This window comes from Miniopterus schreibersii (genome assembly GCF_964146895.1).
Source record: "Miniopterus schreibersii genome assembly, chromosome: 13".
In the NCBI taxonomy this organism is placed as follows: Eukaryota; Metazoa; Chordata; class Mammalia; order Chiroptera; family Miniopteridae; genus Miniopterus; species Miniopterus schreibersii.
The window spans coordinates 10486054-10512500 of record NC_138113.1 but is presented as its reverse complement, the minus strand read 5'-3'; the positions used below and the strand labels follow the sequence as shown (position 1 = coordinate 10512500).

The window sequence follows — 26447 nt, the reverse complement described above, 5'->3', positions numbered from 1 at the left end:
CTGTCCTCTTTCAAAGTTTTCATTCATAACATACTTTTCTTATTTAATTTGTTTCAGAATGTAGTCTGTCATAGTCCGAATGCTCTCTGTTCAGTGCACTGTTTCCAGCTTATCATCACTAATAGATACACTCTGTAAACTCCTGTTATGGAGACTTTTATTCTTCTCCTCTCTAGTTGTGTTCCCAAACCCTCACGCCCAGTCTGCTTTAATCTTTTCAATCCAAATCCTATCTTTCAAGGCCTAGCTTCTAAATTCTTTTCTTGACAATTCCCGCCTATGTGCTTTTGTGTCTATTCTAAACTATAGTTTGAAGAAGTGTGGTGCAATGGAATTTCTTTGGAGTCAGATGAGTGTGGGTTTAAATCTTGATTTAGTCCACTTACTAACTTTTTGACCTTTAAGCAAATTAATCTTTCTAAACTAGTTCCCTCATCTATAAATTTTAAATAATTATGTGCACACATATGTGCACACATATACATATGCACCTCTTTGAGAAAGTAAAATGAGGTAATGTTTAGGATTAGGGTTTGTTGCATGAAACAATAACTTAGGATAATAGTGTCTTAAGTAAAGTTGAAGTTTCTCTTATGTAAAAGAAGTCCAGGAGTAGGTAGTCCAGGGCTGGTATGGTAGCTTCATGTTCACTTGGGACCAGGCTTTCTCTGTCTTTTCTGCCATTTTGGTGCATGGTTTTTACATCAACATTGTGATTACCACATATTCCAAGGTGGCTGCTGTAGCTCCAGCCATCATCACTGCATTCCAGATAGCAAAAGGAGGAAAGAAAAAAGGGCCTACTTCCTAGCTCAGTCACCTTTATTAATCAGCCTGCCTGGAGGTGTCTCACAGCCTTTCTGTTTATAGTCTCATTAGCCAGCACTTAGTCACATGACTACAACTTACTGAAAGGAGGTTGTGAAGTTTAATGTCTTAGTTGGGTACATTGCTACACAAAAATAAAAGTGTTGTATTGCCAAAGAAGAAGGAGATAAAAATATTGGGTGGCGGTAGGCAGACTCAGCCAGTGTTACCTACTGTGGTGCCTGGCAAATGGTGAGGTTTAACAAACATCTTTTTGCCTCTCTCCTTTCTGTTCTATTGAGAGTCAGCTTAGCACTTAATTCTTCTTTGCTTCATATGTATCTTACTTTTTCAGCAACATTGAAAGTTTCTTGGGAGATAAGGACCACCTGTCACATTTGTTTGTTGTACCATGTCTGATATTTGTTTGTTGTGTTTTGAAATACGTAGCAGAGTGCTTGGCACTTGGACCATATAGTAAGAATTTGGGATGTACAATATTTGTTAATTAATTGGTTTTATTTTCCAATAGGACTGTGCTTCTGTTAGCCTTTTGTTACGTAGTTCCCACCTGTATGGGTATTTAATAATTTAACTACAAACTAGCAGCTGGCATGAGAGGATATACCGAAGATGTTCATCTTTTGATAATTTCCTGTTTTCTAATGCCTTAAAAGTTACCCTGTGCAGTCGATAGTCTAACATTTTTATTTCTTTGATAATGTATTTTGGATTTTTTTCCCTACACCTAGTGCTTTGGGATAAATTCCTCAAGTTGAACCTTAATAGTAATGTGTGTATGTACATAAATCTACTACATATACCTGTTCATTATAAATATATAGAATGTGACTTTTCAAAATACTGTGTTTTGAAAGGCCTCAGGAAATGATTTTTTTTGGTGTATATTTAACTTACCAATTTGTTTGTAAGGAATCTCAATAGTTAAAAAAAAAAACATAGGTCACATTTCTTTGTCAAGTAATTTTCAAGCTCCTTGTTCTCTCTCTTCTCCCCGACTGTGGATGAGAAGAGAGGGACAGGAGCTGCAGGCAGGAGACCTGCTCCACGAAGGGAAAGACCTCTTTCCCACCCGCTTGGGTCTACGTTTATGTAAAAATAGGATCGTATAGTATCAAAGTACCTTGTGATAGAGGAGTTTGTATGAGATGAGCTCTTTTTATTCTACTTCGGAACTCACTAGATGGGATAGTTTTAGCATGCTGCATGCTTCCTTCTAGTTTATTTCGTCATGGAAATACATTGCCTCATTAGTACACGAATATACAAATATAACACAGTTTCCTTCATACCCCATCACCAATATGCTAATATATTCATATCCTCAAGCATGCATATGCCTTACATAAGTATATATATCAATGTTAAGAGATAAAGATATGCTGCTACAAATTCTTCTTGGAACAAACTGTGGTATAAATAAATAAATAAATAAATATCCTCTAGTTCTGTACATTCAAAAAGAGTCGGTAGGTAGACATGCCTGAGTGGTTATTGGATTTGATGTTTAGGACGAATATTAAGTGGGTATGGAGAGGGGCCTCATCAAGAAAGTAGCCGCGCAGTGTTAAAATGAGAGTCCATGTTGACTAAAAACCATACTAACTTTATGATGCTTTTTAATGATACTTTTTCACTGGTATACAAATGACATAGAGCCATTTATAAAAGGTTGATATTTCTTTGTAGTTTGACTTTATTTGGTTTTGTTCTCATAGATGTTTTCTCCCAGATGTCAGATTCCAATGGCTTAATGATATTTAGCAAGTTTGACCAGTTTCTGAAGGAAGTTCTCAAGCTGCCAACAGCTGTCTTTGAAGGGCCATCTTTTGGTTACACAGAGCACTCAGTCCGCACCTGTTTTCCCCAGCAGGTAAGGACAGCGTTATAGAACCTAGGAACTGAAGAGCGCTCGTCCACCCGCCTCTTTTTGTCAGATTTCACCAGGTTGCTTCAGTCTAGGGATCTAGGTCCTGAGTAGGGGAGGAAACAGCTTTAAGTCAGGGGTGGCGAGTTTGGGGGTGGAAAGTGCGGGGAGAAAAATTCACCCGAGGACTCTCTTATTGAGGGAGGAGGAGGAGAGTCTTTTCTGAAGAAATAGCATTTGAAATATTTTAAATTACTAAAACTTTAAAGAAAAATATTCATGATGGAGTATTTATATTATTGCTGCTGGACATATATTACTCTCTCTAATGAGTTCTTTAAACCATGAAATACAGAAATTTTGTTATAAAACTCAATGCAGTACTGGATCATTGTCTCCTGAGTACTGAAGACAAGCAGAGCTGAACAGTTCTCAGCTGCCAGCTCAAGGTCCCTCGAGGGCACACTGCCATTTTCATATGAAAGAAAGATTTGGTTTCCTCTTTATTTGTGAGGATCCTTTTGTGGTCCTTCCCTAGAGGTTGATATGACTATATTCCTAAGATATTAACTGTGCCCCAAAGGATCTGAGCAGAGTGGACACTGGCTGTAGCATCCGTTTTTTTCAGGTAGAGATGAAATAAAAGGAAATTTATGCTATACTTGGAAAGTTCTGGAAAGCAGGAAATTAACAAGAAAATCTGTGTTAAAACTTATGGGTGAAAGATTAATGGAAAAAGGCTATTGTCATAGTCTGAACACAGCCCCTGAGCCAGAATTTTGTTACAAAGGACATTAGTGAGACATTTGGAAAAATCTAAAAAAAGCTTGTGGTATTCTGTCAATGAATGTTAATTTTCTGATTTTGATACTTGTATTAAGAGAATACTCTGGTTTTTAAGAAATATAATATGAGGTATTTAAGGGTAAAGGGGCACCTGTGTGCACTGCAGTGTTAACATTTGAGGAATCTGGGTTGATGGTAAGTGGAATTTTTAAAATCTTTTATAACCTTTCTGTAAGTCTGAGATTATTTAAACATAAAACGTTAAAATATAAAAGGAACAAACCCTTCTGACCTGTGATACTTTGATTCACAAAAGAACCAAAAACAAACACATACATACATACCCCTTTTTACATTTAAAGTTCAAAATTCATATTTATCTGAATTCAGACTTTCTTTTTTTTTTTAATATATCTTTATTGATTTCAGAGAGAGGAAAGGAGAGGGGGAGAGAGAGATAGAAACATCAATGATGAGAGAGCCATTGATGGAGCCCACAACCCGGGCATGTGCCCTGACCGGGAATCGAACCCCGATCACCTGGATCCTAGGTCGACGCTCAACCGCTGAGCCACTCCCGGCCGGGCTGAATTCAGACTTTCAAACAATATTTTATAATTTGTTTAGAGACTCAGCTTTAGCACTGAAGGTGCACCCATAATAATGGAGAGTTATTTTCAGTAATGTCTGAGGAGGTGTTCTTCTGAAATTTGTACACCGGTTGGCTGATTGTTTTTGTGAAAATTTGCCTGTATACATTATTTATTGTCAGCATAAATAGCAATATCAGCTTTTAGTGTGTTAAAAATATCTCTGTGCTTCAGTTTATTCTAATAAAGCACAATTTGCATTTTATCCCCTGAATATGCATTTTCAGATGACAGGAGGCTGTCCAAACATATCCTGGTATTGAGTGTCCTGCAGGTATTGAGCCGCCCCAAGAGCTGTAACTGAGGGTGAGGGTGATGAAGCACCACACCGATACTGGGGGGAGGGGTAATCTTGTATCTCACGCGCATGTAGCTCAATTTACACACATGTTTCCTAGAGGTCAGGCTGAAAACTGATCAAGTTCTGGAATGTTCCTAGTAAGTAAAGTAATGTCAGGACAGGGCAGATAATTTATACAAAGTTTCATTGAAGAACAACATTGACCAGTGGGTGACAGTTATGTGGGCTACTATCTAAAGTAGTCTTTGATTTACTTATGATGTGAGTACTATAATGAGAATCTAATATTGGAATAACAGTTTTAAATGTTAGGGAATATTAAAAAAATTCTACTTGTTAATGTTAAGAATGCTATCGAGGATTCTACAGATTACTTTATGCCGTGACGTCAGGCCTCTGAACTCAGCCTGCTTGCTGCTTCCGCTTGCTTCAGAGTCCATCGTGCTGCTGCTCTTACTAGTATTGCTGTTGTTTTGTTAGCTTTCTGTTTACAAGGTTGTCTAGGTTTTTAGGTTTGTTTCATGCCTGTTTTTCTCATATACCTTCTTATTTTTAAATCCACAAGTTTTGCATATATACAATTTTCCAGTAATGTATATGTTGCATTACAGGAGAAATACTTTTATTTTTCTAATAGTGTGAAGAGAATTACATATTTGCTTATTTTAGTAGAGCTTTAATTCTTTTTAAAAAACAATTTTGCCTGCTTTTCACCAACTAACCCAAAATAAGGGATGTATATTTATGTAGTTTAGTGGTTTTAAAAAAACAACAAAAATAAAAAGCATTTATGAGTTGATTCAACAAAACATTTCTACTAGAATAGCTAAAATTCAATGATTGACACCAAATGTTGGCGAAGATTTGGAGCAACCAGAGCTGTCATACAAGCCCCTTTGGAAGAAGCCTTGGTGGTTTGTTTTAAACCTAAACAGACACCTACCCTTGACCTAGCAATTCTACTCTTAAGTTTCTTCCCACGTGAAATAAAAACTTATGTCCACAAAAAGACTGTTACAAGAATGCTCTTAGCCTCAGAAGCATCAGAGGTGGCCATAATAATAAAACATTGGAATAAAGTTAATTCAGGAGATAATTTGCCTGGAATTTGCTTCAAAGTAATCCAGGTTGAAGGGAGAATGAAGGCATAAATGAAACAAATTAGTTCTATGTTGAGAATTGTTTCAGCTGGCTGATGGGCATATTATGCTATTCTCTCTACTTTGGTATAGTTTAAAAAAAAAGTTAATAGTAATTTCTAGTTGTAAATTTCTGGTTATGATTATTGCCTGAATAAAACATAGTGTAGCACCTCAAGCCTAATACAGGGTGGGGCGAAAGTGGTTTACAGTTGTTTGTATGAAAAATAACACAATACTAAATAATGCAAGAATAAACTGGCCGGGTAGCTCAGTTGGTTGGAGCATCACCCCAATGCGCTAAGGTTGCAGGTTCAGTCCCCTGTCAGGGCACATGCAAGAGGGAACCAGTGATGCGTAAGTAAGTGGAACAACAAATCATTGTTTCTCTCCCCCTTCCTCTCTCTCTCAAATCAACAAAGAATTATTTTAAAAAAAATAATAGACTTTCACATACTTAAAACTATACACCTACTTTTGCCCCACCCTGTATTTTGGTGGGTAGGCCAGATATATTAAGAGTCTTCAGTGTTTATAAACTAACAAACCGACTTTAGAGACTTAAAAGTTATTAAAAGAAAGCAGCGAATAATTTTACGCTTCTTCCCAGTTTTCCCAAACTTCAGAGTTTTGGGATGTGTTTTACATCTCCTTAGAAAGGTGGTTGCGATTTGTTTTATTGTTTTCTAGATTCAAGTTGACTTTAGTTTGAAGAGTTTGGTCCACCCTGCGGAGGATTTTAAATTTGACCCCATCTTTATGGAAGGGAACCTGGCTCAGTAGAGTGGCGAGTGGGGGAGGAGATAGCGAGAGAGGAAAGGCGATGCAGTCTTTCCCTTTCCGTCACTGCTGCAGGAGATGCTGTTGCTAGCACTGCCCTGAACACTGCGCCACACTCCCCTGTTCACGGGGGAGGTGAGACTGGTAGAGGTAGGATCACGTTGCTGCTGGTGGATTTTCAGAACAGCAAGAGTATTTCGTGTCTGGAGATGTCCTGTGATTATACTCTGACCATCGTATCCTCTTTTGATCTGTGCCAAAATGACTTTACAAGTGAGACATTCTCTGGATGTCCTGACCTTGTTTCCTGGACATTGAAAACAGTTTGACCAGAACTGCCTGGCACGTGAATATGTGTATAAGTGTATTTCATAGGTATTCTAATTCAGCAGATTGTACAGTCTCTGTTAGCAACTCCTCATTACCATTCTAATCTAATGTGTGTTATTAGCATGTTTCATTGGTTTGAAAAGACTTTTCATACCTTAACATCCCCGATATCAAGATACCTCATAGCCAGTGGCATCTTACAATTGCAGTTGGCCAGGCAGTGGTTGTGCTGGACTATTGTTTCCCGCGCATGTTGTGAACTTGGTCAGACCTACTTTTGGTACTGCACGTACCAAATTTTGCTTTAAAAAGCATTACTAACTCCTATTTCCTACTAGATGAGGTTTTTTCATAGCACCAGGGTGCTTATCACTGTAACCCCAGCCTAGCTTTCACCTTCACTCCACACTGCTCCTCAGACCCCCTCCATCAGCAAGCCCTGGGTTCTTTTTTTTTAAATATATTTTTTTATTGATTTCAGAGAGAGGAAAGGAGAGGGAGAGAGAGAGAGATAGAAACATCAATGATGAGAGAGTCATTGATCGGCTGCAGCCCGCATCCCGGGCATGTGTCCTGACCGGGAATTGAACCCGGATCGCCTGGATCCTAGGTCGATGCTCAGCCACTGAGCCACGCCCGGCTGGGCAGCCCTGGGTTCTTTTAGATATTGCCGAGGTGCCGCAGGAGCTGCACCACTTGACATTCCCACCAGCAGTGTACAAGGGCATCTGTTTTCCCACAGCCTTGCCAGCAGCATATGTTCTTACATTTATGAATGTTTGCCTATCTGATAGATGAGAAATATTATCTCCGTTTAGTTTTGATTTGCATTTCTCTTGTGTCGAGTAACGTGCATTTTGAGTGAGCAAAAGTAACACAGTTCTTGTCTTTGTTTTTGCTATTAGCTGTCACTGAAATCAATAACCCCTGACCCCTCTCCTCCAACAAAGGCCTCATATTTCAGATCCCAGCTAAAATATCCCCTCTTCTTTGATGCTCCGAATCTTTCAGTGAGGATTAACTGTTCTGCAGCTCCATGGCATGTTACATCCAGCTCACTCATGCCCTGAGGGATGCACCTTGGTTTCCTTCAGCTTTATATCCCCGTGACAACAGTGACTGGAAAATGATCGATGCTTACTTGGTATTTGTTGGATTCACTCAGTAATGATTTTAAATCAAATAGGCATGAGAAAGGATCTTTGGCTTGAACTCTAATCGAAAGCTTAAAGCTCCTGGATGTACTTACAACCTTATTGTTTTCCTTGATATTATTCCATGATTTTCTCAAGTGAAACAATCTTTGCAGTGAGGAAAATGAAGGTTTTCCATTTTTTCTTTTGGCTATGATAAATAAAAATACTTCTGATAAAAAGTGCAGCAACATTACATTGTTGTGTCATTACAAAGTACTCTAATTTTCAGAGTCGAAAAGAAATCTATAATATGCACAAACTCAGTGTCTAGTAATAATCGAAAGGCTCACCCAAAGCACTGTCCTATAAACCAGTGTTTTTATAACCAGTATGTTTGCCCTTATCAGGTAAAATATTTCTATAACTCTACACAAAAGTTTGTATAGAAACATTTTAATCTAAATGTTGTTTTCAAGTTTGTTAACTAAATGTCATACTTTGTTTAACTGATTACCAAGTAAGTGGTAGAGCAGTGGATAAGAAATATTTATCTGTTGCCCATAAGAAAATAAGAGTTTTTAATGGAAGTGATGAGACTGGAAATTGCAGCTATAATGATCCAACGCTAAATTATTTTACTTGTTTCCTCATGTAATACTGGATTTCTCATTTTTAAGAGATGGTTCCACTTCCATTTTAAAACAGGAAAGATGTAGTCAAGGGTGTAGGGAGGGAAGTGAGAATGGCATTTAGGGTAAGAAATTGTTAATATTGAAGATTGGAATGACAGAGGACGGGGAGGTGGGTGACAAACAGAAACACTCCTTTCTCAGAAAAAATATGAGAGTGCATACAAAGATAGTAAGAGCCTCAGTGTTTTGAGGAAGGTATAAACAAACTATGGTGTTTTTGCTCAGTGACTTGGGCAGCTGTTAGAATGATTAGAAATAAAGACCTTGTAGCAAAGTAATAAAACATTTAATAAAATGTTAAGTATAAAAACAGATTATATATTTTTACTACATTATACACATAATAACACAGAAACATTTGGAGGGAAATACAGAAAAATGAGAATTGTGGGAGGGAATTTGCATAATTTGCAAATTTATTATAGTTTTTTTAATAAATGTTATTATGCTATAAAAAATAAGGAGAAATGCAAAGAATGTGTTCAACTCAAGAGAAAAATAAAATAAAACAAAAATGGAGAAAAAAGAGCCAGCCCAGCTTTCACACAGTTCTTTAGTAAGTCACAGAATTGTTGAGCTGGAATTCTATCCCCAAAATTCTTAAACTTTTTGCTCTCAGGACCTCATTACAATAAAAAATATTGAGGACCCCAAAGGGCTTTTATTTCTGTGGGTTATATCTACCAATATTTTCATATTATAAATTAAAATTGATAAATTGAAAAGTATTTTTAAGTCATTGAAAATAACAATGATAAGCCTACTAATAAGTAACATATTTTAATGAAAAATTACTATACATTCTAAAACCAAAAAATTTAACGAGAATGTCATTGTTTTATGTTTTTGCAGATCTCAGATTTGCTCAGTTGAAGACAACTGGTATCTCATATCTGCTTATCCATTCAGTCTGTTGTGATATGATGTTTTGGTTCAAATATAGAAAGAAAATCTGGCCTCACACAGATATGTAGTTGGAAAAGGGAGGAGTACTTTAATAGCTTTTTCAGATATTTGTGGATATGCCACATTGCCTCTGGAACACCCCACTGTACAATCATGAGAGAACGAGATTGAAAAAGTCAATAATGTGTTAGTATTATTATGAAAAAAGTTCTGGCTTCACAGACTTCCTAAAAATGTTTTTGGTACCTCCCAGGAGAGCCTCTGATGGTACTTCAAGAACCACTGCCCTTGAGAGATGAGAAAACTGAAACCAGAACGTTAAGTGATTTTCCCCAAAATCACATGGTTAATGGAAGACAGAGCACCGGGACACAGTTCTGGTTTCATTGCTCACGCTCTCAGAGGACTTCAAGTTACTCTCAGTATGACCTTAGGACAACTTTGGGAAACTGATCCTGAGCGTATTTATGAGGGTCTTCTGAGAGAGCAAATCTGATTGTTCCTTTTCATCTTGAAGATTAAAAGGAAATTAAACTCCATGATAGGCAAACCAAGACTTTTTTAGAGAAAGTAGCATTAGGATTATAAGTGGATTTGTAAAAATGTAATTTTTAACAAATATAAGAAGATCCAGAAATACTAATTTAAACATTACATTTATAATAAATGATATGATACATTTAATTTGTTTATCACCTCTTACTAGGTAAAAAACTTCCTAGCATCTTTTTTGTCAGTAATTTGAAGTAGACACTTTTAATTTCATTTTGGTTTGTAGCAGTTACTTACATATCTATAATAAGAGGCATGTTCCACGTCTGGGCTTCCATTCAGAAGTTAGCGACTTGCTGGTTTTGTTCTTAACTTGTTCACTCGTTCCTCCCCGACCTCACTGAGGTCTCAGAAACGTTGGTGACTTGGGTGCCTGAGATGAAAAACACTGGAAATCTTTAGCTTACTTGAGTAGCTGTTTCTCAAACCTCACCATCAGTGCAGAGCTGTACAGAGAGGGCCTTTGGATGGTACCTTCATACTGTGTTCACCCTCCGGCTGTGTTTCAGACCTTCCCCGCCCCCAGTCAGTTGCCTTCAGTATCTGTCCTGACCCTGAGACTTTTCTTCATATTTCTTCATCTTTTTCAGGTTTTTATTGCAAAAGCCTCTTTCGTGCTCTGCCATCTATTTTATCTTCCCCCCCCCGCTTCCCTACTTACCAGTTTTTTCTTTTAAATATTATTTTCAATAAGAATGACTTCCAGTTTATATAGAGTGAAATCACGATTCTCATGGCTGCCAAAAAGATACCCAGACTTAAGTGTGTGTGGTCACAAGTGTTTGCATGATGGGACCATTGTTGGAAGGACTGTGGTGGATCAGGTGAAAATCCTGGAGGTCCCTGACCTCCTGACGAAACACCACACTGCCTGCTTGCCTTGTTTCCCAGTTGTGTCGAATATATTAATGGTAAAAGTCATAGTTATTTGACTTATTTTGCCAGTAATAAACTGGCAAAGTATTTGTCAGCTCTAACCAATTTTATCTTTTCTAGCTTTTTTTCTGAAATAAAGTATTTTAAAGTTTAATGGGGACGCACCACATTTTTTATACTGTTTTCACTTTAAGTGGTGGGACTGAGAACGCAGTTACTTGGGGGAGAGAGATGAAATTTGGGTGTCTTTTGGCTTTACCCTACCTACCCCTAATACTCAGTGTCTCCTCACTCCTCAGCCTTTGAATGGTGGGGCCAGGGCTTGGAAAAGACCTGCTTACTGGACTATGCATCTCATGGTCCTGTGTTTGCCCTTTCACTTTGCTCATCTTTTGGAATAAAGTTTTTTTTGTGTGTTTTTTTTTTTTAACATATCTTTATTGATTCCAGAGAGAGGAAGAGAGAGGGAGAGAGAGATAGAAACATCAATGATGAGAAAGTCATTGATCAGTTGCCTCCTGCACGCCCCCTACTGGGGATCGAGCCCGCAACCCGGGCATGCCTTGACCGGGAATCGAACCCTGATCGCCTGGATCCTAGGTCAACGCTCAACTGCTGAGCCACACCCAGCCGGGCTGGAATAAAGTTTTAAGTGGGGGCCTCGGTGTCCAGGTTAGTTAGAGAACTTCTACAGCTGATTATGTGGCACGGCCTTTTCCTCCTTCTTGTTTTTTGTTTTTTAATATATCTTTATTGATTTCAGAGAGGAAAGGGGGGGGAGAGAGAGAGAGAGAGACAGAGAGAGAGAGAGAGAGAGAAACATCAGTGATGAGAGAGTCATTGATTGGCTGCAGCCCACAACCCCGGGCATGTGCCCTGACCGGGAATCGAACCCCGATTCCCTGGATCCTAGGTCAACGCTCAACTGCTGAGCCACACCCGGCCGGGTCCTCCTTCTTGGTTTCTTCTTGGAACTGGAAAGGTGTTTTGTGTGTTAGAGAAAATAAAAAGAAAATTCATTAACTTGAAATACTGTCGAGCATTTGTTCTGTCTACATCAATCTGACTATGTTTTTCTAGATTGTTTTCTAACTTTCTGTGTCTGCATGGGACGTAATTTTAGCAGTGTTTCCCATATAGTGGAAGCTTACAAGGCGTTTGTTTAAGAGACAGATATAAAGATAGGACAGAAAAATGCAGTCCAGCTAGGGAGATGGTATAATGGAGGGAGTACTGTGACGGGCATTTGGGTAGTTAGGTTCTAATGTCATCCTTCTTATAACTCTCTCTGTGACCTGATCAAATCACTTCACTATTTGGAGCTTCAGTTTTCCCTTATGTCGATGAGAAGGTTATTACATGATGTTTAAGAGTGTTTGCCCCTCTTGTTGGTATATATGCGACAATTACTTATTAAATGCCTGTTGTGTGCCCGGCACTGTTATGAATGCTGGAAATGTGGTAGACACCCTGACAGCCTTAGCTCCTGTTCTCATCGATGTTTCATAGTCAGGTGAGGGATGGCTGCTCCCCACTGCGTAGCGGGAATAGCAATTGGAAGGATATCTGGGTTCTAGTCCCACTCTGTGTCTGATTTGGGCAGGACCTTTACAAGCTATTTAAATGCTATGTTCTTTTATTTTCTCATCCGTAATATGAAGAGAGTAATACCTAACCCATTTACCGTATACAGTTGTTTTAAGACCCAGATAAAATAACGCATGTGGAAGTGCACTTGAATATAGGAGTAGTGTGTAGTTATAGTGTGTAGCAGTGTCTGTGGTAATTAAAATAATTTATTTTTCAGTAAAATTCCACATGTAATTCATTATAACGTGGCTGGGAGAGTCCTAAGTTAACTTAATCCTGGAGTTCAGAGGTATTTGAAAAATATAAAGTATATTTGTTTTTCTTCTCTTCACAGAAAAAGATAATGTTAAATATGTTTTTAGACACCCTGATGGCCGATCCGCCTCCGCAGTGCCTTGTCTGGCTGCCTCTCATGCACAGGCTTGCCCATGTTGAGAACGGTAAGCAGAACTTGTCCCGTTCGTTCCTTGTGCTGTAGGAAGTGTGTGAACTGAGAGTATTTGTAATGTCCTTAGCTATTATGATTGACATTATAATTGATATTTGCTGGCACTCTTATCATTTGAACTTGTGATTTTAGCTTTCAAAAGAAGAATATTTATTTTTCAGAAAAAGAAGTGGTGGGGGTCTTATTACTTAGATAGGATATCAAGAGGTTGCAGTGTCATAAAACTTTGTGGTTCAAACTCTAGGCTTTTCCCCTGAGATTCCAGGTGGTGGTTTTTGGCTTGAACCCACCTGATTTAGTCATGGCTACTTTTTTCCTTTAATTTACAAAAATCATAGGTCTAAAAAATTGGACATATTCAATATCAACCACTAAAACTTATAATTGTTTTTGAATCATTTGAAGGAAAGTAGCTAAGGTAGAACTTAGTACTGGGTTTCACACATCTTCAGTTTTTCCTTTACTATTTTACCTTGAATTACTCTCAGTGTCCTTCTCAGTAATTTGGCGTAAACCTTTGTTTCACTTGGAATTGAAATGGCACTTATCTCTTAGTAACTTCTTAATTTTTTTCTGCTATTGCTCTCAGTTTATCTCCTTGTTTAGGTTCTTAGTTTGTTAAAGGGAAGGCTATTTTCTAAGGTGGTTCAAAGAATTTTTCCTTAATTTATTGTCTTTCTCTTTATTTCTAATAAATGGCTGGTTAACTTACTAGGAGAAATCTTGGAGTCTTCAGTTCTAATTTTGTTTTCACTTTTTTTTTTTTAATCTTAGTTTTTCTACTGTATTGACTTTATTCCCCAAATGAGAATGATTTTTTTCTCTCTCTTATCCCATTCCTTCTCCACTGCCCTTCTCTCTCCCGTTTCCTTCTGCAAGTCTTCCATCCCGTCGAGTGCTCCTATTGTCGGTGTGAGAGTATGATGGGTTTCCGGTACCGATGCCAGCAGTGCCACAACTACCAGCTCTGCCAAAATTGCTTTTGGCGTGGCCATGCCAGTGGTCCTCACAGCAACCAACACCAGATGAAGGAGCATTCCTCTTGGGTAATTGCTTTGTGTTTCAGTCTTTGTCTCCAACTATTGATCTATTTCATCAGAAACAGCACTTGGGCCTATTTCCAGCTAGATGCCTACAAATGAGGATGTGGTGTAATAAGATCTTAATGCTGACATTTAGGACTGGTGTTGCAAATACGTTGTGCTTCATCACTTGATTTTAAAAGCAGAATTTTTGAAGTTCCAGGATGGAGATACTATTACACCTGAAATGGCCCTCTTTTATTCAGTAAAATGGAATGTTACAGTGCTCCCTCTCCAAAGTAAAAAGCGAGTTTCTTCTTATTTTAAAATCATACAACTCTATGAGCTTTAAGTAAAGATTTAAAGTTCTTTTTTTTCAAGCAAATTTTCTTAATGTTTATAGTGTTGCAAAGAAAGCTGTATGAAATAAAGGAGTTAGATTTTTGCCTCTCTAAGATTGGGAAAATACTGTATTTTACAGTTGCTACATTGGTGTCCTTAGTTTCAAAAGTAGTCTTTTAAATAACACTGTTTAGGTGGAGGTTGATGTCTGATTTTTATGTTGTGTTTATAAATCATGTAACAAACTTAGTATTGATAATTTTTTTCCCCTTTCCTCCAATTTATTTTTAGAGTTTTTACCATTTTCTATAGTTTTTATTTGTTGGTTAGTGGGTTTGCTAAAGGGTAGAAAAAACATATAGGGTTATTAGTATAATTCAGGATCAAAGTTGTTAAGCATGGTCATTCTACTGGACTTTAAGTATTAAGTAACAAAAAAAGTTTTTTGTTCTTTTTTCTAGTTAGCTTTCTTAAAACTCAACCAATAAAAAAAGCAAGTAAATTTATATCAGGGGTTAGTTGTGTTTTTTTTTTTAAAAAGAGCAAACTTCAACTCAGGTATATACACTTTACTTCCTACATCTCTGAGAATGTGTTAGAGATAATTTCTTTTTTTATTAGATAGATTTTCAGTTACAGTTAACCATAAAATTTTATTTAAATGAACATCCTATTCTGGGTCTTGTTATGCTGTAAATTCCAGTATTTTTTTGTTTGAGGAGTTATTTTAAATGTTTTAACTTGATTGTGAGAAAACAATTGGACTTGCTAGTAGCCCCTAAATTGAACATATGTACTCCCACCCAGTGTGGGCCTTTCCAGCAGGGACTAGAGCCTCGACGCTTGTGGCTCTGGGAGCTGGGGGAATGTGTGCTCTGTGGCCTTTGCAGATCCCAGGAAACAAGGGAGGGGAAGAGGTGAGCCAGGCATGTTCGTTACTTCTCTAAAACCAACCAGTCTGATTGGGAGAGGAGTGAGTAAGGGCAGAGAGTGTCCTGGTGGAGTCCCACAGAGGTGACCCAATTAAGCCCACTTCCTTTCCTTTCTTCCTATTAATTATGGTAAAATATGCATAACTCTTAACCCTTTCTTGATATGCACAGAGGCTAGAAATAAACCTATCTCCATTCTCTGCACCCCCCCTCCGTGCCTTGCATTCAAATCTCTGCTTACCCTTGTCTTCACTTTACCAAGAGGACTTTGACTGATTCTCCCTTGGTTACTCTATGGCAGCAAGAGAGAGAGATTATACAACGTATACAGACACAGTTTGTTAGTAGATTGCCTCAGGAGAGGCAGTTACATAACTCAGTGGATGCTGTGAAAATTTCACCTTTCTTCCCAGTAGATGGCAGACTTCACCTCTGAACAGTTACTTATTCTTTTCTTTAAAATCTATAAATGAGGAAGTATTTGGATTTATTTAACAATCTCTGTTAATATTATTACTTTAAAAAAATAAATGTCTTCTGTAGCTGTTTGGGCAGTAGTGATATTAAACCATTTTCTTTAAGAAGTCAGAACAAATTGTGTTGTTGTAGACCTGGAACAATTAAGATTGTTGGCTTCCCTTTTTGCCAGAAAACTCTAAAAACAAAACATCTTTGTGACCCTGGAGTGTATAGCATCTTCCTAGACATGATACTAAAAGCATGAGCAGCCTTGCCGGCATGGCTCAGTGGTTGGGCAACGACCTGTATATGATCCAGGAGATCACAGTTCAGTTACTGGTCAGGGCACATGCCTGGGTTGCAGGCTTGATCCCCAGGAGGGGCATGCAGGAGGCAGCTGATCAGTGACTCTCTCATCATTGATGTTTCTCTCTCTCCACCTCTCCTTTCCTCTCTCTGAAATCAATAAAGATATATTTTTAAAAAATAAAAAATAAAAATAAAAGCACAAGCAACAGAAGAAAAACAGATAAATTGAACTTTGTTAAAATTAGAAACTTTGCTGCTTCAAAAGATACTGTCAAGAAAGTAAAAAGACAACCCACTGAAAAGGAGAAGCTATTTGCAAATCATATCTCTGATACGGGACTTGTATCCAGAATTATAAGGAACTCTTACAACTCAACAATAGCAAAAACACCAGGTAACCCAATTTAAACATGGGCAGAGGCAAAGTAGAATGATGGTTACCAGGAGCTGGGGTGAGGGAGAAAAAAAGGGGAATTGTTGTTTAGTCAGTATAGCGTTTCAGATTTACAAGATGAAAAAGTTCAGGAAATCTGTTTCATAATAGTGTGAATAAACTTAACACAATTAAACTGTACACCTAAAGAACTTAATAAACCAATGGACAGAAATGATTCAATGACATGGAAGCATGGATCAGACTGACGAATCTCAGAGGGATGGAAGTGGGGCGGAGGGGGAGAGAGTAACCAAAGAACTTATATGTGTATATGCACAAGCCAAGAACACAGTGGTGTGAGGGACTGGGGAGGGCGGTGGGGCAGGGAGGAATGGCTCAATGGGGAGAAAAAGGGACTGTAATATTTTGAACAAAAATTTTAAAAAAAAATAATAAAATTAAATTTTAAAAAATGATTAAGATAGGTTTGATCCCTCATTGGTGCATGTACAGGCGGCAGCCGATAAGTTTCACATTGATGTCTCTCCTCTCTCTCAAATAAAATTTTTAAAGAACATATCCTCAGTTGAGAATTAAAATAGTTAAGATGGTAAATTTTATGTCATGTATTTTTTACCACAATAAAAAAATAAGGTAAGTTAATTGGGGGGGAAATGAGCAAAGAATCTGAATAGACATTTTCCAAACAAGATTTACAAGTGGCTAATAAGCACGTGAAAAGATGCTTAACATAATTAGTCACTAGGGAAATGCCTAATCAAAACCACAATGAGATAGCACTTCACACCCACAAGGATGACTAAAATAAAAAGACTTGACAGTGCCATGGCTGATGTGGCGCAGTTGGTAGGAGTGTCGTCCCGTGCACTGAAAGGTTGCGGATTTGATTTCCAGTCAGGACACATACTTTTAGGTTGTGGGTTTAATCCCCAGCCCCCAGCGGGGAGGCAACTGATCAATGTTTCTCTCTCACATCCTTCTCTCTCTCTCAAAATCAATGAAAATGTCCTCTGTGAGGATTTAAAAAAAAAAGGGACTAACAGTGATAAGTGCTGATGAGAATGTGAGGAAACAGGAACCCTGATACACTGCTGGTGGGAATGTAAGATACAGAGAAATGAATGTAATAGTGGACCATGGAATGTAGGTTGTTTAAAGAGAGAAATGAGGCCGTGAGGGAGATACGGGACTTATTGAAGATAGCAGGCTCAGTGGAGTATAGGTCCCTCTGAGGTTGAAGCACTGTTGAAGGTAAGGTACTAGGAGGCGGCTAGAAAGATAGTTGGTATGAGAGTGGGGTGCTCAAAATTATGATTTTTACATGATGTCGACTGATTGGCAATAAAATGTACTGTGATGTGACTGTGAAACTGGTGGCCAGTGTAGAGTAGGGGAAAGCTTGCTGAAGGAGAGGGGCTCAGTGAAGTCCAGTGTGTAAGTTTCCTAGGGCTGCCATAAGAAATTACCACCTATTTGGTGGCTTAAAACAAACTTATTCTCTCACAGTTCTGGATACCAAAAGTTTGAAATCAAGATGTTTAGTGTAGCTTACATCTGTTTGTAGTAGTGCGTGTTCTCCAGAGAAATGGGACCAAGAGGAGATACATAAATATAAAGAGATTTATTATAAGAAATCAGCTCACGTGATTCTGGAGGCTGACAAGTCTTAAGATCTGCAGGTTGAATTGGCAAGCTGGAGACCAAGGAGAGCTGAGGGTGTAATTCCAGTCTGAGTCTGAAGGCCTTTGACCAGAAAAACTGATCGTGTAGTTTTGGTCCCAAGACCAGCAGGCTTGAGACCCAGGAAGAGACTGTATCCAAGTCTGAAGGCAGGAGAAAGGACAATGTCCCAGTTCAAACGTAGGCAGGGGGAATTCTGTCTTACTCAGGAGAGGTTCAGCCTTTTTGTTCCATTTAGGCTTTCTACTGATTGGGCAAGGCCCACCTGTATTAGGGAGGGAAATCTGCTTTATTCATTCTACTGATAATCTCATCCAAAAACACCCTCATAGGAACACTCAAAATAATGTTTGACCAAATATCTGGGTAACCCATAGCCCAGGCAAGCTGACAAATTAGCTGTCACATCATCTTGGCCTTTTCCAGCTCCTGGTGGCTGTTGGCATTCCTTGACTTGTGGCTGCTGCGCTGCCTCGTTGGTGATATTGCCTCTTCCTCTTCTCTCTGTTCTCTGTGTGTCTGTCTTACAAGGATACATGATTGTGTTTGGGGCCCACGAAGATAATCCAGGAAAAATTTTTGCTTTCAAGATTCTTAATCACATATTTAACCATTAAAGATAATATTCACTTATTTTCCACATATGATAATATTCTCAGGTTCCAGAGATTAGGATGTGGACATATGTTTTTTGGGACCACCATTCAACCCACTACAGCTCATGTGTTGGAAAGGTCTACTTTGTGGATGTGGGAGTCAGCAAGAGTTATGACAGTAGTAATGTTGGACTCCACTGTGGAGGGATATTTAGGGTTTGAGTCTGATGACATGACATTCAAAACTAGTTTTAAAGAAAAGGGGAAAGGATCTGAGAATGGCAGTGAGGTTTTAAGAGGACATCTCCTTCACCTGGAGATGGAGATGTTTGAGGGGTGTGAGAGAGAAAGCAGCTGCCGCTTGAATGGCTTCAGGGGAAACACTTAAGACATTCTCAGCTGAAGAAGGGGTTGTGCTGATGGGAGACCATGAAGACAAGTAGAAGGGATTTGGGAGTTAAGGATTAGTGGGCGATGGGGTCATGTCACGGGATGTGCAGAGCCTTATGGGAATGAGAATCCAGCAGGAATCCTGGATTTCTTATGAAACAAGCATAACCTCCGATAAAAGTTGTGCTGGAATTGGCTCCAGATAGTCTCCAAGGCAGATCACAGTGCTGCCGCTGTGAGAGTTGATTTGAAGGGGGTTTTGCCAGGAGCTTGCAGAACTCTGGCTTCCTCTCTTTACTCCTGTCGGGGTGGTACGAAGGTCTGGGGAGAAGTGCCCTGAAGTTCTTCCGACCCACAGCTACGCTGACTGCTTCACTGGCGAAGGCCCTCCCTCTGAAATGATGGACTTCCCAGGGTCATCTGAGAGAGAGAAGGAACAGGCTAGAGGCGTCCTGACGGCATTTATCAGCGTTGTCAATAGGCTGATTGGTATGTTTTAAATATTGCTCTTTTTAGCATCTGAACATTGTCCCCATTCGACTGTGGTATTTGGATGTACTATTGATTCTTAAACCCATTTACAGCTGCAAAAGTGCTGAGTTAGAAGGCAGACCATTTGAAATGGACCCAGCTGTTTAAAAAGATGGATGCTTACCGAAAACAGTAGTGGTGTGTAGCCTATGAAACAATAAGGCATCTTTTTCAGCAGTAGCCTCATTATTCTTAGAGCAAAGAGATGACAGGAAGGTTTTCCATTGCGGAGAAATATATGACTTCACCCAGACCAAGCATTTCTTCAAATGAGCAATTTCCTCTAGCATTTGTCACTTAGCCACAGCCCTTTCTCCAGCTTTAGATCTTTTTTGATTCTTACAGGTGGCCAGCAGAGCTGAACTGGAGAATGTGCACCCACTTCCATGTGTGGGAGGACTAGGGGTCTCTGTGACCCAGCACTGTGAACTGCTTGTCTGTTTCTACATTAACTCAAATTTATCTGTGATGGTTACCTGCTTATCTAGTACTTTGTGAGATCTATAGATTCTGGTTTAGGGTAGAACTGTTTCTCTAAATAAATTTAATATATGTGTATTGCGTGCTCATTACATCTTATCTTCATTGAGTGACTACGAAATGTCCAACTGTGGAACATTCCTGCATTGTTTATTAATTGAACCTTTTGATTATCTGCGATAAAGCAGATGTTATGTTCCCCGGCATTCTCTCCTGGGCTCTTGTCTTGTCTTGTAGTGCCCTCTCTCTGAATGTTTTCACGCAGTTCCAGGTTTTAGATGACCCCCTGGACACTGATAAATTTCTGCAATTTCTACTTCCAGCCCATGCTTTTTGTCTAAGTTAAGGCTCCCGTATTCAGTGGTCTTGTGGACATTTCCATCTGGAAATCTCACTGGCTTTCCTGCAATACATGGTTCTAATAATTTTTCAGTCAGTTTCTTGGACTTCTAGGTAGGTAACTGTATCATCTATAGGAAACAACTTAGTCATTTTCCAGTCATTACACCTTTTTTTTTTTTTTTTTTTTAACCTCTTTGTATTGGCAAGAGCTTCTAGAGAAGTGCTTCCAAAAATTGCCTGAAAAGAATCATCTGGGCTGCTTCTTAAATATATAAAGTACCAGGCCTCTTTTCCTGGGAATTATAGCTTAGTAGGTCTGGATTGAGGCAAAGGAATCTGCTTTGCTTTTTGTTTTTTAAACAAGTACCGCATGAGTTTTTTATCTTCAGACAAGTTTGGGAAACACTTTCAGAACAGCGCTAGATGATCATGGTGGTTGTCTTTGGTTGCTGGCTGGTGTATCTGTATAGTGTATGCTTTTGCTGGCTCTGTTGCTGCCTTGATGTATAGCAGTGTTTGTAACGCGCTGGAGTTGTTGCGTGCCCAGGGGTAGCCACACGGGTCAGTCTAACCAGGCAAAGGGTTTTCTGCCCTGGTATTCCTTCAGTAAACATGTCTAGTGCCTGTTATGTTCCAGGCCCCGCAGAGTGCTGCTGTACCAAGAGCACACGGCAGGTCTTGATTTTCCAGCCCTCGCGCTCCCTAACCTCCAGCCTTTCCTGGGACTCTGGCTGCCTGTGAACATACTTCCACGGTGCTCGTGGGCTCTGCCCCTTGTAGTTGATTAGACCCTTTGCCCAAACCTAACGTATTGGTCACACTTCTCCCTCATTCTATCCTGCTGTGCAGTCTGTTACTTCACTTGAGCCAGAGACCTCTCTGCTCAGTGCATGCTCGAAGCAGCTTCTAAACCAGAGATGATTTATAACACACTGAAGTTCACTCTGGTGGAGTAGTGTTCTGAAAGCGCTTACAGTTATGCCTTTGATCTGGGACTTTCATTTGTGTCTTTCACTCAGGCAGCACTGTAACAGTATTGGACTATCTGCAGTTGCTTTTTCCACCCTATTTTCTTACTTTCATGCCTTTGAATCTGTTATTCTAGCTTCCTTTACCTCCTCCCCTCCCCATCCTCCCAGCTTTCCCCCGCCCACCTCTGTGTAGCCTCTGGGATTCATATATTGCCTCCAGGCTTTCAGTAAAGCTTCATAGCTTTTCACTAGAAAGGTCTTATATTGCTTAGATTAATTCTTGTAAACTTTACATTTGTTGTTGCTGTTGCAAATGGTGCCTTTTCTCCTACAGTTCCTTTGAGATATAACTTACATGCAATAAAATGCACCTACTTTAAGTATATAATTTGATGAGTTTTGGCAAATGTATATAGTCATGAAAATGGTATCTTTCTGGAATTATGTACCTGAACAGTTTGTTGCTGGTGTACGGAAATGCAAATTACTTTTGCATTTTAATCCACTATATAGTCATCTTCCTTAACTTGCTCCTAAATTCTGATAATTTATACTCAGATTCTTTTGGATTTTCTATAATAATTCTATCACCTGCAAATAGTGATCGTTTTCTTTGTTTCCTCCCTCTCCCACTCCTTATACTTTCAAACATTAATCATACTTTTTTCCCCCTTTTGGTCTTATTAATGCTGGCTAGAACCTCTAGTGCAATATTGAATAGAAGTAAGTTTAGAGGAGTGACATTTAAAAAAAGGAACAAGGTAATATGAAGAAAGGACCAAATTGAACTTCTAGAAATAAAAATATTAAGGTTAAGCTCAATTGAGGGGTTAAATAGCAAATTAGAGACAGCTACACTAAAAATTAGGGAATGGAAAATAGATCTCAAGAAATTAACTAGGATGGAGAATGTTGAACACAGATATAGGGAAATGAAAAATGTGAAAGGTGATTAAAGGATTGGAAGAATAAAATGAGAATATCAACCGAGAATTCTGTACCTACCTCATCTGTTCAAGAGCAAAGAAGAAATAAAGATACAGTTTCAGCAAAGGCTTAATGGGTTTGCCACCAATAGACCGTTGCTGAAGGACCTAATAAAGGATATACTTTGGGGAAAAACATTAATTGAAGCAGTAAGGAAGAAATGGGATACAAGAAGAAATGGTACACAGTGGAATTGGTAAATGTGAATAAATTTAAGTGTCATGTATAGAATAATAATACCTAATTTTGGTGGGCTTAAAATAAGCTGCAGCTGAAATAATGATGAGCTATGACATGAACGTAGTTGAGGCATGGTTAGAGTTACTGGATTTTAAGTTAGGGCGAGAGTACAACTGCTAAGATTGTGGTCAGTGTTCATGTTCAGACAGCTAGAGGGGGTTCCTGACTGACCTGAGGGTTTAATAGGCTTACGTTTCAGCTCAGATCCCCTCAAATGGTGGCTTGATGCTCAGGATGATATAATCAGAGTAATTTGAAGTGAACATGACAGGAATGGCCTTCAAGGCACCAATCCTGAGCTTTTCCCATTAGACTGTTGTGCTCCCAAGTGTCAGGGCCTATCAGCATGTACCCTGAGCTGAAGACTGTGCTTTGCAAGGAATTAGCTCCCAGCTGATTGAAAATATAGTCATCCGCGCTCAAAATAACTTTTTCCCCCGAATGTCTTAATGCCCGGTCCACGGGAATGTGAGGAAAACAAGTTTCAGCCCTGGCGCAGGACACAGTGCAGTGGTTACAGCGTAAGCCATCTCCCGCCCTCTACCTTGGAGTCTGCCCCTCAGTTGGAAACTCTGTGTCCCCACTCCCACCTCAGTTGCGATTCCCCTTTATGACCCTCATTGTGGTACTTGGTGACCCTAGTCTATTTCTGACTCCTTGCAAGAATGTCTCACCATCCAGGCTGTCTCTCCCAATCCCTGTATGTTCTTTCTCTGAGTAATTTTACCTGTTGAGAGGCTGTGTTGTACCATGAAAAAATGATGATGGGCCTATTTATGTAAGCTTTAGTTTTCACACCTATAAAATTGAGACCGTTAACATCTAATTCATAAGACTACTGGAGGATTAAATGAGCCCAGGTATGTGTACAAAGCAGCGATCAGGTGCCTGACACTAATTTCTTAATAAACGTTACTGCCATTTCAGGGGGTAAAAGTGAAACCACTGGAAGATTCTACTTGAAGACTATAGTTGCCAAAAAAGGAAATTAAAATGATAAAAATAAAACAAAACCTAAAATGTAGATAAGAAAGGATAAAAGTAACAGGAAAAAATTAAAATAATGATATAAGCTATAAGAATAAATAAAATATATTAATAGTAAATTAAAATAACTAAGAGATGCATATATATATATATATTTTTAATATATCTTTATTCAGAGAGAGGAAAGGAGAGGGAGGAGAGAGAGAAACATCAGTGATGAGAGTCATTGATCGGCTGCTCCTGCATGCCCCCCAATTGGGGATCAAGCCCGCAACGCATGTGCCCTGACCGGGAATTGAACCCCGATCACCTGGATCCTAGGTTGATGCTCAACCACTGAGCCACGCCTGGCCGGGTGAGATGCATATATTCTTTATGGACAAGAATTTATAACTTTACTGAAAGACATTAAAGAAGGCTTAAATGTATGAGGAAATAAATACATTCATAAAGATGTCATTTCTTTCAAAAACTACCTATCAATTTGATCAGTTCCCATCAAAATCCCAGTAGGGTTTTTTGTGGGAAGTGACAAGCTGATTTTAAAATCTTAGTGGAATTATAAGGGTCAGGAACAATAAAGACACTCCTAGAGAGAATACGTTTGGGGCTCTGATACTACCTGAAAAGAGACTAGGAAGCGACAGCAACTATGTCATGCGACGCTGGCACAGGGATAGAGAGTAGTAGGACATTATGGGCCGTTTATTAAAAGATCCTGAGGCAGTTGATTTTCTGTATGGAATAAAATTGGATTCTTTCCTCATGCCTTCCAAAGAAGGCAGTTCTAAGTAGATTGAGAATAAAACTTCAGAAGACAATATGGAACGCTCTCTTTCTGACCTCAGAGAGGGAAATATTTCTTAAGATACAGAAAACAAAATATAAAGGAAAAGATTACTAACCTGGGACTAATGTTATATCTAAAGATGACTTCGTAAAGAATAGGGAGACGGAAAAACAGGACTTAGAGTAGTTGTTTGCAAGTCATAACTTTCGTAGGATTAACATTCAGAAGTTATAAAGAACTCTTAGAGGTCACTAAAAGAAAGGCAGCCCACTATGCCAAAGACAGGAACAGGAATTTCACAGACGAGACACAAATGGCCTATAAACACAGGAAAAGATGCTCAGTCTTTTTAGTAACCAGGGAATTAGAAATTAAAACCACATACGACTTGATTTATCACCCACCAGACTGGCAAACGTTAAAATGTCTGTCAATAACAAGGCTCGGCCAGAATGTGGAAAGTCAGGAAGTCTCACGGCCGAGGAGAGTGGAAGTTAGTGCAGCCACTTTGTGAAAACAAGTTGGTGGTGCCTAGTAATTGAATGTGCCCAACTCATGACCCAGTGATTCCTCTCTTAAGAAATTCTTACATATGGCCCCCAGGAGTCACGGACAAGAAAGTCTATAGCAGCAATATGAACGAGGGAAAAATGGAAACAACCCAGTGTTCGTCAGCAGTGGAATGAATGTATAAATTATATGATTAAGTAATGAAGTACAATCAAACTGGAAAATGAATGAATTACACTTACATACGTTAGTATGGATGAATTGTAACATAATTCTGAGTGAAAGAAGGAAGTTGCAGGGAAAAAAAGTAAGTATAGGTTTTAAACATGTATTCAATGAATCGTGTTATTTATATACAATTGCTAATGTAATAAAATGAAGGAAATGGTTAATACAAAATCCAGGACACTGGTTACCAGGAGGATCTGGCATGGTGGGAGTGGGCCGTATTAGGAGGGGCCCACAGCAAGGCTTCAGACTCACTATAATGTTCTGTTTCTCAGGAATAATAGTAGGTAGATGGATACATGTTTTATAGTGGTTAAACTGTACCTGTATGTTTTATACACAGTGATATATCTTTTAATTGTAAAAATATATAGTTTAAAATTTTAAAGATGGTTGGAAATGTTTTGAAATTGGGTGAAGTAGATTGAGGGTATTGAAAATGCACAAAAATTGAAAATCAGCACCTAAAAGTGTTTGGAGGAGATTTAATTTTCTAGGTTAAGGCCTCTCCATATAGCAGTTTTAGAGTTTGAGTGAGGGGGAGGTACAGAGACCTAAAGGAGCTTTCTGGCACAGTAGCATAAATGCAGTGTGGGAGCCACCAGTCCCTAGGCCTGATTGCTTTTCTTCCTGCTCACTCCCTTCGCTGCCATAATATTTAGTGACTGACTGCTAAGTCTGGGCGTTGTCCTAGGGGCCAGGCAGCCAGAAGAGGTAATGCCCCAGTCTTGGCGCCCACAGCAGTTTTTGAAGCTTGCTTACAGCCTTGTTACTGTTAGCCTCCTAAACTGACTCCACAGTGAAATTCGATTCAGGTCTGTATCATAATTCAGTCTTTGAGATCTTTTTAAGGAAATCACTTATTTACATATTTAGACAACCTAATTGAATGTGCATCTTTGAATTTTTCAGGGTAATACCCTTTTTTGATTTGGTGCTAGCCCATAGTTAATATTCTAATTCCTGTATATATTTATTTCTTACTTTTTTCCTTACCTACATATCAAGCCTCTTTTGATGTACTCTAATTATTTAGAATTGACTTTCCTGTATTGATTTTACCTTTCTATCTATATTTTTGAGGCTTGAAATTGGATCTAATCTTAAACCTTGACTTCAAGTAGAATTTTCAAAAGCACAACAGGCATACTGCTGGAGAGTATTAGGTGGGGCAAAGGGAAACATTTTTTATTTTAACAGTCATGTAGTTATTTTAATGTTTATTGTAAATTATATGTATGGAACCTGTGATTTCAGGCCGTTATTACTCAGGATGCAGCTAGGAGTCTATATGATAATCCATCTCGCATAGACTGCATGAATTAATGGCCCAGGTGGTTCCCAGATAGAGCAAAAAGTCATGAAATTAACAC

The 26447-nt window shown here is 38.9% G+C and overlaps 1 protein-coding gene across 25 annotated transcripts in view; it reads left to right on the top strand.

Moving 5' to 3' along the window:
* Positions 1-26447, top strand: part of DTNB (dystrobrevin beta) — a 142874-nt gene that overhangs the window by 38704 nt on the left and 77723 nt on the right. For 24 of the 25 annotated variants that reach the window (XM_081156765.1, XM_081156766.1, XM_081156786.1 and 21 more), the window contains 3 exons: positions 2547-2701; positions 12768-12873; positions 13761-13927. In XM_081156765.1, the coding sequence (XP_081012891.1) occupies positions 2547-2701; positions 12768-12873; positions 13761-13927 (428 nt within the window). The remainder of the gene's footprint in view (positions 1-2546; positions 2702-12767; positions 12874-13760; positions 13928-26447) is intronic. The other variant, XM_081156776.1, reaches the window with a different exon arrangement.